This window comes from Limulus polyphemus, unplaced genomic scaffold (assembly GCF_000517525.1).
Source record: "Limulus polyphemus unplaced genomic scaffold, Limulus_polyphemus-2.1.2 Scaffold2034, whole genome shotgun sequence".
NCBI lineage: Eukaryota > Metazoa > Arthropoda > Merostomata > Xiphosura > Limulidae > Limulus > Limulus polyphemus.
The window spans coordinates 62,485-76,883 of NW_013667644.1; the positions used below are offsets into that span (position 1 = coordinate 62,485).

The following is a 14,399-nucleotide window of genomic DNA, read 5'->3' on the forward strand; positions in this document are numbered from 1 at the left end:
AGAATAGTAAATAAAGAAGTAAAGCAAACAATTATCTCTTCTTGTTACAACCTTTGAACTTGTTTGCTGCTTGTTATAGGTTGCTAAACCTTATAAACTTTTGCACGTGGAGGATGTAAAATGAAATACTTTTTTTAGGTTTTATATATATATTTGAGATAACCAAAATCATAAATTACTATATCATTACTATAAAACTCCACTACAATTTATCAAGCTTAGTAAATAAGCTGTATTTTGGTCTAAAAAAATATGAAATTTTGAGCGGACTAAAGACTCAACTTACCACCTTCAAGTTTTGTATCGAAAGCACAAGATGATGTTGTTATACTATAACATAACTGAGAAAGCCCCTAGGGATACATTCTGAGCTTTCGATTAGTTAATCACATCATATATTGAAGTAAGTGTATATAAGGGAGTATATTTAAAGTGGAAAGAGGTTAGCAGGGCCACTGTGTTTGATTTAGTACATGAGCGATATCTCAGCAAATAGAAAATATAGGAGATTCTTATTTTATATTCTAGCTTGTAAATATCAGTAATTTGAGTTCCTACTTCGTACGAAACTATAGACTTTGTATTTTGACATCACAAACATCTAATTTTAACCAGTGCTACATTCAACATACCATGCAACACACAAAAATCGAAGCTTAAGTGTGTTTTTTAACATTTACTTTTAAATTAAGAAACTCAATAATGTATAATACTAAGATTTAAATTATAATCTATAGTTTAATACTAAACTCATTGACATAAATTCACAAAATAATAGTTCAATAAAATTTTTAATGTGAGTCAACAAATGAGATGACATGGCCTTTGTTCCATGTGGAAAGGGTTAACTTATTACATTCATCTAATTGGTTATTAAAATATGAAACAAATCTTCCTATTTTCAGTTTAATTTGGGTTTTTTAAAGACATTTTCAAACTACTATTCATCTAATATGACAAGACATCTTCAGCTACGAAAATTTAGAATTAAGTTACTTTTTTAATTCTAAACTGTTGTACATGAAAACTTATCATGCATGCAGCATAGCATGAAACCAGTAATTAGCTGAAAAAAACAGTTAATACTAATCAGTGGGTTTTATATAAAATATAAGAAACTAATTCTTCCTTACATTTAATGTGGTAAAACTAGAAGTTATAATTTTCCTATACTGAAAATGTATTTCTACTAGGTACTTACCTCATCTCACAGATATAGCTGTTCTCATTTAGTGCTGCCCTCTATGTGCAAAATTTTTTTTCTCCTGCCACAAGCCTTGAGCTCCCATGTACTCCAGGATCAATGTGGTTCAACTGCGTCTTGCATTTACATCATCATGAGACAACCCTCAACCCTTAAGAGTGCGACACATCCTCCTGACAAATGTAACTCTCTATTCGATTCTATCAAACTATCACTTTAAGTTTTGGAAGAAAATGAAAGCACCAGTTTTCAGTGGAGGGAAAGGGTAGCACAGTAAAATCCTCGGAATATGAAAAAGACCCATAGGAACCTCTATGTTCATCCACCATGACCCACAACACAACAGCGGTGAACATGACTCCTATTGAGTGAGGGAACAGAGATATCTATAATACATATGTGAGGGCTTGTGTTGATTGGTCCAATTCTGAATTCAAAATCCAGCCACAGGGAACCAACATCTATATGAGGATAGGATGAGGGATCCAAATTGAAGGGATGAAATACAATTTTTGATGGTTCATTCCAAAGCTACAACAACCTCTTGGATAAACCCATTCAGAGATGAAGCTTCAGGCTCGAGGACATCTTGTCATCTACTCCAGCAGAACACTACCGCCCTACTCTCAACTGAATGGATTCATTATCATTTACATTGCATATATTCAGCAGGATGCCTCCATGGTCCACCACTCCAGCAGCTTGGAACTGGAAAGTGGTAAGGAATTCCATATTCCATTGGAAGAAAAAGGGAGAACAGTGGAGAGTCCGGGAAATATTAACAGGGGATCATGAAAACCCTATTTTGAAAAGCAGACCACTCCTGATTTATTAATTCTAAGGATCAGAAATGGAAGGAAGGGAAATCAGTGAGAAGGAGGAATTACCCTCACAAGCAGCCAAAGTTTTGGGAAGAAAAGATCAATTTAGATAAAGAGGAACATATATTAAAAGATACAGGGTACGTGAAATGTTGATGACAAACAAATTCGACCAATGACACCCACTGGCCAAGAGAAGAAAGAAATAAGTCTTAAGGAATAAGTGAAAAATTGTACACAAGGACATAGGTTCAAATGGAAATAAAGTAAGGCAGTGAAGAACCACATTGACATCCCAATACAGAAGGATTGAGCTCAAAGGAGGTTGACTAATCCAGAAGGAATACAACAATAGGGAGAGGGTAGGAGTGGTAAAAAGTTTATGGTACTGGGAAAAATGAAAAGTGTTTGATAAGGCAGCCCAATAACCAAAAATCGAGGAGATCGAAGACCCCTGATCAAACAGCCAAATGAGGAAATCCGTAAGAAGAGGAACAGTGGGTTGAGCTGGTGAAACCTTTCAACTCAAAGACCAACATCAGAAAACATTCCACTTTTTTAATAAATGTCCATAGAGAAAGGGCAATTGGAACATGCTAAAAATGAAATGACTTGCCATAACAATCCAGATCTCCTCACCAAGGACCAGATAAAAACCAGGTGTGGAGACAGAAGGTAGGAAGTGCTGGATGAAATGCCAGTGACTGAGATTGACGTAGAAGGGCGAGGGTAACAGGAAGAAGTAATGATGGGGCAGATTGGAGCTGAAACAGCCATGGAAACCACAGCTGTGCTGGCCAGTAAGGACTTTACAGGGAGTGGCATGGATGATTGAAATCACCCTGGGAAGGAGGTGGATGGGAGAACACACATAAAGGTATTTGTTGGTCAAATCCTAGCTGAATGCATCGACAGCCAGTGCAAGTGGATAAGGAACTGGAGACCAAAAGAGGTAACTTGGTATTGAGGGATGTGGCAAATGCATCCAAGTGATATCTACCCCACTGGAAAATGAGGATTGAGAGACCACTCAGTCAGATAATTTTGTCTGGTTGGGAAAGAAGATCCACAATAAGGTTGAATGCACCTGAAACATGACATGCAAGGAGATGAATACCAAGCATGTGGGTCCAAAAAGGGAGATCCAAGATTCAACCACAAAGGGAAGGAGAATGGGTACTGCTTTGGTGATTTATGTAAGCTACCACCATAGAATTGTCAGAATGGATCATGACCAGACAATTCCTGGCAAGATGAAGAAAATGATGCAAAGCATGATGTACAACCAGAAGCACCAATATATTGATTTGGTAAATCCTCTCAGTTGGAAACCACTGACCTGAAGCTTCTTGTTGATTGACCCATGCCATGCCCAAAGGTATTTGATACACTACCCCTTGATGAACAAACCTAAAATAGCACCTTGACTGATGAGATTAGTAAAATGCAGATAAGCATTCAAGATGTTAACCCTGGTCATCCACAGACCTAGAGAAAAAGTACACCTGAAGGTGAGAAAAGACTTCATGGTAAAGTGGGGCATAACTAAAAATTGTGTGAGATGGAACAGATCGATCATAGGCTGTCAGTCTCCATTTTTTTTAGGTACCACAAATGGCCTGGAATAAAAATCTGGAGAAAGATGAGGTACAGGTTCGATGGATTAATGGTTGAGAAGAATATGTACTACCTCGGACAGATGTTGACTGGGGTAGGATCTCAAAGCAATGGAAAGAATTTGGGTACCTGAGATAAAAGAAGAGAAGGAAAGGATGACAAGTCCTTCATTTAATACCCAAAAAATCCAACAATCTATGGCAAAATCTAACCATAGAGGAACAAAATCGGTCAAGCAAGCTCTCAGTTGACCAGAACCAACCAGGCAGTCACCTATACTGTTGGTGACATGTCCATCTGCATCAAATAATATGATGAGTGAAGGAACCCCAAGAGGCAGGATCTGGTAAGAGCTGGGAAGGAGTGGGACGGGAAACAGTACTAGGGGATTATCAAGGCACTGAATGAGACAATCAAACAAAGATGAAAGGGCCAATTGTTGTCTCACTGATTCAACACAGAATTCTAAAGTCTCAGGAATATCTCCAAAAACAGACCGGTGGAGAAAAGGGGCCATACGTAAGTTACAAAGATAAGTAGGTGGTAAACAAACCTGAGACAATACAGCATCTCTCCCTGGAAGATAACAACAACAGAGAAACAATATGTTTGAGGAAAGAGCCCAAGAAGACAAATGTGCCAATGTGGAGTTAATCAGGAAGAGGGTATCCCTCGATAAACCCCCAGAATTTTGGTGAAATGCCTCGGAAGGGAGGTGGATAGTGGATAAGCACCATGGGAAAGTTGATAGGGTGAAACAAAGGTGAAAAATCTGTGCACAGGATAAAGAGCAGGATGATCAGGGTCTGCCCATACACAGACAAAAATCGATTCCAACTGGTGAGAATCAAGAAGTGGAAATACAGCCTGATGGCAGGCTAAAACAAGATGACACGAAGAGCATGGAAGGTGAAGCATGCTAGCACCCTCATGCATCGGAGATACAAAATGTTCTGCATGAACCCTAATATTCAGGGAAGGGGAAAACACAAAATACTAAGAGGAGAGAGTATCATGTAACAAGGGAGGAAGAGGATTATAAGAAATCATGGAAATGGATAAAACAGAACACACTTGAGAAATCATGTCAACGAATCGCTATTAGACATATTTTATTACACTGTAGGGGCATAGGAAGACATAGCAAAACCAGCTGAAGGAGAAAATATGTCAAATTCTTTGTCCTCACAAACATGTTCGGCATGTTCAGGAGGAAACTTTTGAAAAATGAGAATAACAATTCCACTTTGGAATAAATTACAAAACAATTAAAAGAAAATTTCAAAAAAATTCACCAACTTTAAAAACAAAAACCACACAACTGAAGAGCACAATGAAAAATGTCTTGACACGAGCACTGGAAAACGAGCAGTGATAGTTCGGTAGATTCCTATAGAGGGAGTCAGGAGGGCGTGTTGCAATCCTATTGGTGGGGGGCTGTAGCATGATAATTTACATGCAAGATGCAGTTGAACCAGTTTGATCGTGGAGTACATGGGAGCTCAAGGCTTGTGGCATGCAAAAATATTTTTGCATATAGAGGGCAGCACTGAATGAGAATAGCTATATCTGTGAGAAGAGGTAATGTACTGTATCAGAAAAGAATCTTGTCACAGAATATGATAAACTTCGATCCTAGAAAAAAAGAAAGTAAAACACTTATTATTTGTCAAGAAAAATTTATGATTATACAAGATCAGTGTTTCTCAACTACTGGTCCACCTTCATGGTCTGTAGGGTTACATGAAATAAAAAGAAATCTGACAAAATATTCATACGTAAATCGTAATGATTTTTCATTGTATATGCATTTTAGTGGTCCCTGGTATCAAAAAAATTAAGAAATGCTGTACTAGATGCCCTCTATAAAGAGATTAAAATGATTCATAAGGTGTAAATCAAAGTTTTCTAAGATATATTAAAAATCAGTTAAAGATGATTTAGCACGAGAAAAAAAAAAACAGTTAATGCTTTATAAGTATAAAAAATGGCACACTCTTTTCAGTGAGAAGTTGTTCATATAAATGAAAATATAAAAAGAACATATTACTAAAATTAATGTTTACATTTTACAGTACAGGCTGGAAGAAAGTGTAGGAACATAGGTGCTGAGAAATTAATAACTGAAACAAGTTAAAGTTTCAACAGAATAGTACTAGCTATCATGTCATGTACCTGAAGCACAACAGACTTGTGAGTTCAGATGATACGTATCTGAAGTAGAACTACTGAACAGCAGCATCTGTCACTAACTGTAGGGCTATTAAATGATTTTATTAAACACTAAAATTTAACATTAAATTAAACTTTCAGAAAATTGAAGTTTGAAAGAACTCTTATAGGAAAAACAAACAATTTTCATTGATAAACATGCTGTTCATACAATCACCTTGAAAGTTAATTATTAAAATGAGGCACACCATTAGTAACATGGGTCATTTTGACTAGACTCCATTAATAAGAACAGTTTTGCTTTTTCTAACCTGGCCACCATACGGTCCAACTAACACTCCACAGATTTTTCTTATTCTTTTATAATGTTAATATTTTCTAGTTTCACTAAGTTGTATGGTTGCCTGCAATTATTTGTAAACAAAGCATGTGCATGTTTTTGAGGTCTTCAAAGGGTGTTATAACATAATAATATAACATCAAACTTGACATGTTCAGTATTATTTATTGTAAACGCTGGTAATAATTGACTTCAATTTATTCTTTAATGACACATTCCAATTTCAGATATAATGCCTAAAGGTTAGGTTCAAAAGTTAGTTTTGTTAAAGTACTATTATGAATCCAATCTCAAAAATTTAATCTGATTGCAGAACATAAGATGTTTTATTATTCTGATATTCTTTCTATTTTGTATCTAGGCCTCTATGATTCTAAATCCTCCCACAAAAATTGAAACTCCTCCCCCCCTTTTTTTTTACATCTTAATAGGTCTCCAAAATGGAACAAAATCTAAAAGATGACATGAATACACCAAGTATTTTAACATTGTACTTTGAAGGAGAGGATTAAAACTTTAACTTACCAACAAAATTGGATGAAAACTTTAATCCTTTTACAGAATTTGACTGTGGAACACAAATAAGCCAACAGTGGTTCTGTGCCTCTTCAAACAATCTTCCAAAGTTTGTCTATAAATAAACATGAAAACTAAGAATACAGCAGTTATTTATGTTTGTTTTTACTTTATATTTCTGAAAACGAGGGCGAGTTCCTAGTAGAAATTGTAAAATATGATTTGAAAACTTATACTATAAAATAATTCAACTAATTCACACTCAATCTGTTTGTTGTACTACACACCATAATATATTCATTTCAATAGACTATCATTCATACTCATAATCTAATTTTTGAACTTTTAATCAGTCTTGTTTCGAGTCTTAATGGCTTTATTGATATCTGTACTTTAATACTTAAAAATTTGTTTAATCATCTTCTTTATATAAGCAAATTTCTTTTAGAAATTACACATTCCTCAAATTCAATATATTCTATCCATCAGTAAAAATTACAACCAATGTAGTTTTGCTTTAATCTTAAGTTACATTTCTGCAACTTGTATAGATAAGATACAATTTTTTTTTCTGTCTTGTAATTGCATGAGTGCTTTTCATACAGCTTATACAATGACCAATTAACATGATTCAATACAAAAAATGGAAATACTTTGGCAACTAGTCGTAATGGCCTAAGTGAAGTAACACTAACCATAACATTCTCTAATAAATAAAACTCTCAGTGTATAGTTAAGGTTATGCTATATTAATAATATGGTAGAAATCAAAATTCAAAAACTTATACCATAAACAAATGCTAAATAATAAATAGATATTTAAAATGTTCAAAATGCCCTTCTGGTGATTTTGAACTTCACTCTTTAGTAGGACAAAATGTTTGATACCATAAAGGCTACCAAATGTAAAACATTCAAAATGAGAATCATACAATATATCTAAAGACTAAAGCAACATTCAAACACGTACTACACTGAATAAGTTGCAAATTAATATTATGATTATTTGAAAATTAGCATGATATTAATAATATTAAAAAAGAATTTTTAAAAACGTCAATAATAATAACAATAATTTAAAGTTCTTAAGGCTAAAGTTCGAAAGATAGTTAGCTAGATAATTTTTAGTAAAAATTATAAAGTTCACTATCTTTCGAACTTCAGCCTTTGCTTTAGTTTAAATTTAATTGCCCATAGCACAATAGTCGGGCAATAGACAAGGAATGTACTTTATTTAATTGACTTTATAAGACACTTGATTTGACTAAAAGCCATACCTTGTCGATTTAACAAGTCAAAACAAATTTGAAGTGTTAACTTTCACATTTTACTGTTGTTTTTTTGTTTCTGACACTTTAATATACTTAACTTTAGGCTTACGTTACTTACCTGAAGTGCCCTGTAAAATGGGTTGAAATCCAAGTCATCTGAAAATCCTGCCATTAATATACGCTTTGTATATTTAATAATTTAATATATTCTCCTACTAAAAAAATAATTTCCTTAAACATACGTATTTAACTTTATATGTAGATTATATAATTTCAATCAAACGTTTAATTTACCTTGACAAATTGCGTTTAATTTTAATACCTGTACAAAAGTTATGCTGTCATTTAACGTTAGTTTTAAGCCTAATTTACTGCATTTCCCTTAGTGATGACCCAAGAAGTTAAGACCCAGGTACGAGACTACTGAATTGTTGGTGAATATGGTATTCAAAATCAAATATAATATAAGTTCAGCATATGATATTAGAAATTGTGAAGAACGAACAAATAAATCATAGTACTTAAGCAATACTATATAATGGTTAATTACTTATACTTATATTATCATTACTGTTTTTTTTTATATTAACACTTTAATTAACATACAATGTCCTTTATTGAGGGATTTTACGTTTGTAATAGTTTCTACAAATACTCACCTGGGGTCATCGCGTTTTGCTGCATATTTGAGTGCAAAGATGGCAGCAACAAGAAGACTTCAAAAGGTAGCGTGCTATTTAGTATTTGTACTGCAGTTGTAATTAAGCACAAAGATACACCATGGGCTATTTGTGCGCTGCCCATCACTGGTATCGAAACCCAGTTTCTAGCATTGTAAGTCCGCAGACATACCGCTACGGGGCTTGTACTATAATACAACTAACAATGTCAACAATAACATTATCATGAATATGTTTGTAATTACGTGTATTATATTACTATTTTAATTTTATTATATACATCTAATCATAGACAATTGTTTTATATATACAGAAATATGGTTTTAAATGTGCTATGCTTGAACATTTTTAGAGGCTGATACAAATTATATTATAATATGATTTGTAAATTGCATGGTTGTAGTTTTTGAGTTTTATGTATGTTTCGGGTTTTTAAATTATAGTACTGTTAGTGTTAAGCGTTATAGTTATAATATATATGAGGTATTCATAACTTATCTGTTATCACTGAGAATATCAACACTAAAAAACTTAAAGTGAAGTTCCAGACCTCAGGTATGGTACCAAAGTCAAGAACTGAAGTAAAAGGTTATGATTGTGTACTGTCAGTGAATTAGTCATTAATAAATAGTATAGGCCATCATTATAAATTACACTGTTTTAGTGTTTATGTTAGATAATTTAAAAGCCTGTCCCTATTTGACTGTATAATTTTGAAAGTGAATAAAATAAAAGTATATTTATTGATGGAAATCACTTGTTTTCATTTTAATAATTTTTAAAAAAAAATTCACTTTTCCAAGATTTTAAATTAATATGGAATTTTAATAGTTGATAAAATTATTACTACACAATGATTGTTAGTACTACTAGTGAACTGTGCTAATTTAATACTTGCAAGAGTCAATGCTTGGGCCTTTGTTTTTTCTTAGTTAGACTAATGTAACATTTAAGACCAATAGAAGGCCTGTTGGTTCATCAAGTTATCCCATCCATTAAATATAGAAACATAAGTACTAAATTAGTACTGTTTCATAAATGTAAATGATTTTCTGATGACATTCAACAGTATAGTATTTCTAATTGTTTTGGGAATGTTGGGATACTGCAAAATGAATTGGATCATTGTTTAAGCTGTACAAATAGTTTTATATAGATGGGAACCCACTCATAATGTGAATGAATAAAATAATATTGACATAGCAGGACCACTGCTAGATAGATCGCTCAAACCATCAAGCCAATGCTTTGTTGCTAGTAATGAAGCTAAAAGAATTTTAGGATTTATTTATAGGCATTTATTACAAGTCATAAGTGCTAATTATCTATTTATACAAATCACTAATTAGGCCTCACTTGGAATAGTGTTTACAGTTTTGGTATCTAGGAAAGGATATTAACTTGTGAGAAAGGATTAAGAGAAAGGCTATGAGGATGATTCAGGGATGGAAGAATTGTGTTATAGGAATAATTTAAGATCTTTTAGCTTATTTTCTCTTAAGCAAGGTAGATAAAAGGTGACTGTTTTTAAAATTTACCTTATCAAGAGATAAGGGCCTCTGGTTTCTTCGCACAAGCTTTAAGTTTGGAAAACACAGGTTAGATTCCAGTAAAGGTGATTAGTTTATGAAATGAATTGCAATGAGCAGTAGTTGAAACTGGCAGAAGTTTTGTTCTGTCAAAAATCTGAAATTGTTAATGGATATATTGTTTATGCAAAAGGAACCTAGGCTTACGTGTGTATTTGTGACAGTACTTTTTTTAATGATTTATGTGTGTGTGTTTTTAAGCTGTTTTTATTTCAGTTACATAATTCTGTATATTCATAGTATAAAAACTTCTTGAGGTTATGATAATTTTTTAAGTATTTTCAAATAAATCACAAGAATGTAACTGCAGTGGCAAGCGTGAAAGTCTTACCATTGTATAATATAAAAAAATTTGAGGACAATAAGAGATTTGTTTGTAAGCCATCTCATTCATTAATAATAATAAAACATCTCAGAGCCAGCCTTTATCATTTAAATATATATTAAGCCTTCCCCTAACTTATGATACCTTAGCTTTTCTCGTTCAGTGCTGCCTCCTATATGCACACATTTTTTGCTTGCAACCAGACTTGATAATCCCACCTACTCCATGTGTTTAACGTGGTGCAGTTGCATTGTAGCATGCAAATAATCATGCAACAACCCTCCATAAATAGGAGCATGATACATTCAACTGTTGCAGCTGGCTCTTTCTATACTGTAGAACTCAATCTTCACTTCTTAATTTGGCACAGTAGAGTGCAGGCATTTACAAATTTTGCTTGTGTTTGCTTAGTATTTTGCATTAACAGTTTAATTTGTTAAACAACTTTCTTAGTTATTTCTAGGTTTTCTTAGCAATTTTATTTGTTTCTATATTGAAACTAGATACTGTTGGTTGATGTTCCATTGTTCACTTTCAGTTGAATTTTAATTTCCTAATTTCAATTCATAACAACTACTACTGATGAGATATTGGATTTTAGGATGTCATGAGTTCGGGTCCATTATGTGGTTTGCTGTGTTTCCTGATCACAGACTAGATTTTCCTTTTTCTGGAGAACTTCTACAGAAAGCTACTGATTTTGAGATTGTTTCCTCCTCCTCTTTCCTTTGCCATGTAATCCCAGATTTCTACTGTGGATACTCCCAGACTATTTTCAGCCTTCCTAGATATAGTGTTACAGGTATGTTACCTTTTGTCTATATCTCCTGTGTCTAATAATTCTGCTCTTTCCTCAGATTAACTAGTTTTTTCCCCTTCTTCTGAGGTCAGGGTACAAGCAGACCTATTTATTGCACTATTATGTTTTAAGGTCAGCATGCCTCATCCCTCTGATATTTACAAATTAGTGTACCATTTGGATTTTCCATTTATGGACTCTCTGGCCTTGGAGTTTTTGATTCTGCTATGGGGATCTGTCCTTGATATCACTGTGAAATATTTCCCAGGCCATAATTTTCTATCTTCATGTGATCCTAACCAACCTTCTGCATTACCTCTCCTCTATCCACCTCATATTTGTAGCTATACCCCATTCTCATGAGGGGTAGTTGGAGGATACCCACTCCCTCGTATATTCCACATTGGTTTGCTTGTTTATCTGGACATCCTGGGTGAGCATGTACTTTTAGGTAATTCGTGCCTTCCCACGTCTTATTTCAGGGTCCTTCATATGGCTTTATTTTTTGGAGAATGGTTTTTGGAGATTTTCCCAACTCCTTGTAGTCCAGGGTGAGGGCTGCTCATCAGCATTCTTTCTCCTCCTTAATCTCTTGTATTCCATGGCCTTCACCTGCTCCCATTCCTTCCCCACCATTTTATCCCTCTTTCTGTCCCCTTCTCTCGGGTCTTGGGGGCTTTTTGTCAAATTACTCATCTCTGGGTTCTCTGCTACCAATGATACTGGTAACCATACTGTAGGTTCCGGTAATTCAGAGCATGTTTGGCCAGGTTTATGCACCTATGGTGCAATTTCACCTTGGTCCCTTAGATACTTCATGGGTTTTTCAAAAGATATTCCATTTGTTTTATCATTCCACTGCCCTGATACTTATTTTCAATTCCTTTCCCTCCTCTTCTGGAACCAGTTTTTTTGCCAGCATCTCTCCAAAGTATTTTGGAATATTCTGCTCCAGGATGCTACATTATCCACTTGAAAGAGTTTTTCAACTCCTATCTCAGTTGGGCCCGGACTTCTCCCCTTAAGTTGAGTTCAATGGAGCTCTTGGTTCTCAACTCTCAATCCCCTCCTTCTCTTACTATGTGCGAGGTTCTTTCTCCTTTGGGAACTTGGGCTTCCATGGAAGTCACCATTCCCTATGTCGTGCTCAAGATCACCTGGACTCAGTTTGCTTTGTTTTCAAATGTTCAAACTCCTGTTCTGGGCCCATTCACATCTTACACATCTAGTAATGGGTCATGTTATGGGTGCTCTGAAGCTTGTCCTGGATCAATTGTCTGATTCCGACAAAGTGGTCTCTTGTTCCTTAGGTGTTTCAATGGTCATGCTCTCAGTGGGTTACACCATTTCTGGAAACATTAGCCATTCATCTCACTTCCAAGTCAATCCGTTTTAAGTCCCTAGTTTTACATTATTTAGCTTTGACAGTAGATTCCTTCAGTCAGGATTGGTACATCCTCTACTTTTATGCCTGTCATTCTTCAAGTTTTATCTATTTCCCATACTTTTCTATGCCTAGCCTTTCTCATTGCACCTTTCTGGCCTGCTTAACCTCCATTTTCTGTCCTTATCCTATTTTAGTCTTCTTCTCAATTACCACTTCCTTTCTCCTGCTCCCTGTTTTGACAATCTCAATCATTTGTGTATCATCCCACCATTACCACTCTCCAGCTTCATGCTTAATATTTGTCTGGACCCTTGTGAGGCAATCTGGACTCTCCACATGTGTAGCATCCCTTCTTTCCCATTCAGTCTGTCCTTCATCCTTATTGATGTATCAGAGTAAATGACACGTTTGTCACCATCAGTCTCTACACAATGGTTACCTCCCTTCCTGTCCTAATGTGCCTCATGTCTTTGACAACTTTACTTGGCTGTTTCACAGTGGTCCTTCTGTGGCTACCATTTCTGATTATCTGGCAGTCAAATACCTTCTATTTCCCCTTTTACATAGAGTGTTTTCTGTTCTGTCCTCTCCCTCTTGTTTTGCTCCTTTCATCTTCTTCATCCATCTTGTCCTATGCCTTTTCCTGTTTGGGACCTTCAAGTAGTTTTCCAAGCCCTTATCCAACTACCTTTTCAACCCTTGATTACCTATTTAGTGTATCATTCTTTTGTCCTTTTTTGCTTGTGGTTGTCTAGGTCAGATGTTTTTTTGCCCTTGATATTTCATGTATCCTTTGTCACTGCAGCTATGTTCCTCCTATATCCAGATCACATATTTTCCCAGGAACTTGTTAACTATGGAATGTGACATCACATTCACAACTACTTCCCTCCCTTCCATTTCCCAATTCTATTCCTACTCCAATCCAGGTCGTCTTCTCTGTTCTGTTAGTGCTATATTGCCTGCACATCTTGATCCCTTGATTCCCATTCTCACTTGTTTTACCATTGGAACCCTTCATCTATCTGATATATTTATTCTGTCACCTTTATGGGTTGGCTTCTCCAGCTCATAGAGTTGGCTTATTCATCCTTGTCTCTCATCTCCCAGTATCTTTTTCCAGTATCCTTGCATCAGATCCAGCATCTCACCCTCTCTCTGGGTGCTCATTTCCATCGCCCATTGTAGGAGATCACCCAGGCAGGTGTGTGGACTATAGCATGCACCTTCATTTCTCATTAACTTCATCATGTGACTGTCTCCTCCTCATTAGGACACTAAATGCTGCCCATTGCCATCCTTCACAAATCAGTTCAACTGTGAATGGGTACGTGTTTTTATATTTCTTTATTTCCTTACAGTGGCCCAATTTTATATGTTGGATCCAGATTTGTGGTAAATGATGCCCGTCCAGGTATACTAATCCATAAATCTGCACTGTATGGCATTTCAGGTCTATAATGCTTATTGTTGAAATGGGGTGTACTACAATAAGCTAGTAGGTATATCCTCGCAGTATATTCATCATATATATAATCGTTTGAGACCACACCAAATCCGGGACTATCATGAGTAAAGCAGTATTGGTATAGTTGCCCTGCACTTTCTCCAGTGTTGCATTCCTCCAGACTCCCCACCAAGTTATTACCCCCCCCCCCCTTCTTCAAGTGGAGTAAGG

General features: G+C 35.3%; 2 protein-coding genes across 6 annotated transcripts in view; one reads left to right on the forward strand and one right to left on the reverse strand.

Moving 5' to 3' along the window:
• Positions 1-8,330, reverse strand: part of LOC106465736 (ankyrin repeat domain-containing protein 27-like) — a 69,827-nt gene extending 61,497 nt beyond the window's left edge. For both annotated transcript variants that reach the window (XM_013925974.2, XM_022393645.1), the window contains exons 1-2: positions 8,060-8,330; positions 6,680-6,785 (exon numbers count right to left, since the gene is read on the reverse strand). In XM_013925974.2, coding sequence (XP_013781428.2) covers positions 6,680-6,785; positions 8,060-8,113 — 160 coding nt within the window. In that variant the 5' untranslated portion in view covers positions 8,114-8,330. The remainder of the gene's footprint in view (positions 1-6,679; positions 6,786-8,059) is intronic.
• A 265-nt stretch (positions 8,331-8,595) lies between these two features.
• Positions 8,596-14,399, forward strand: part of LOC106465737 (ubiquitin-conjugating enzyme E2 L3-like) — a 37,304-nt gene continuing 31,500 nt past the window's right edge. For all 4 annotated transcript variants that reach the window (XR_002612043.1, XR_002612042.1, XM_013925975.2 and 1 more), the window contains exon 1: positions 8,596-8,666. Coding sequence is in view for 2 of the 4 variants with exons in the window: in XM_013925975.2 (XP_013781429.1) it covers positions 8,640-8,666 (27 nt within the window). In the remaining 2 variants the exon portion in view is untranslated. The remainder of the gene's footprint in view (positions 8,667-14,399) is intronic.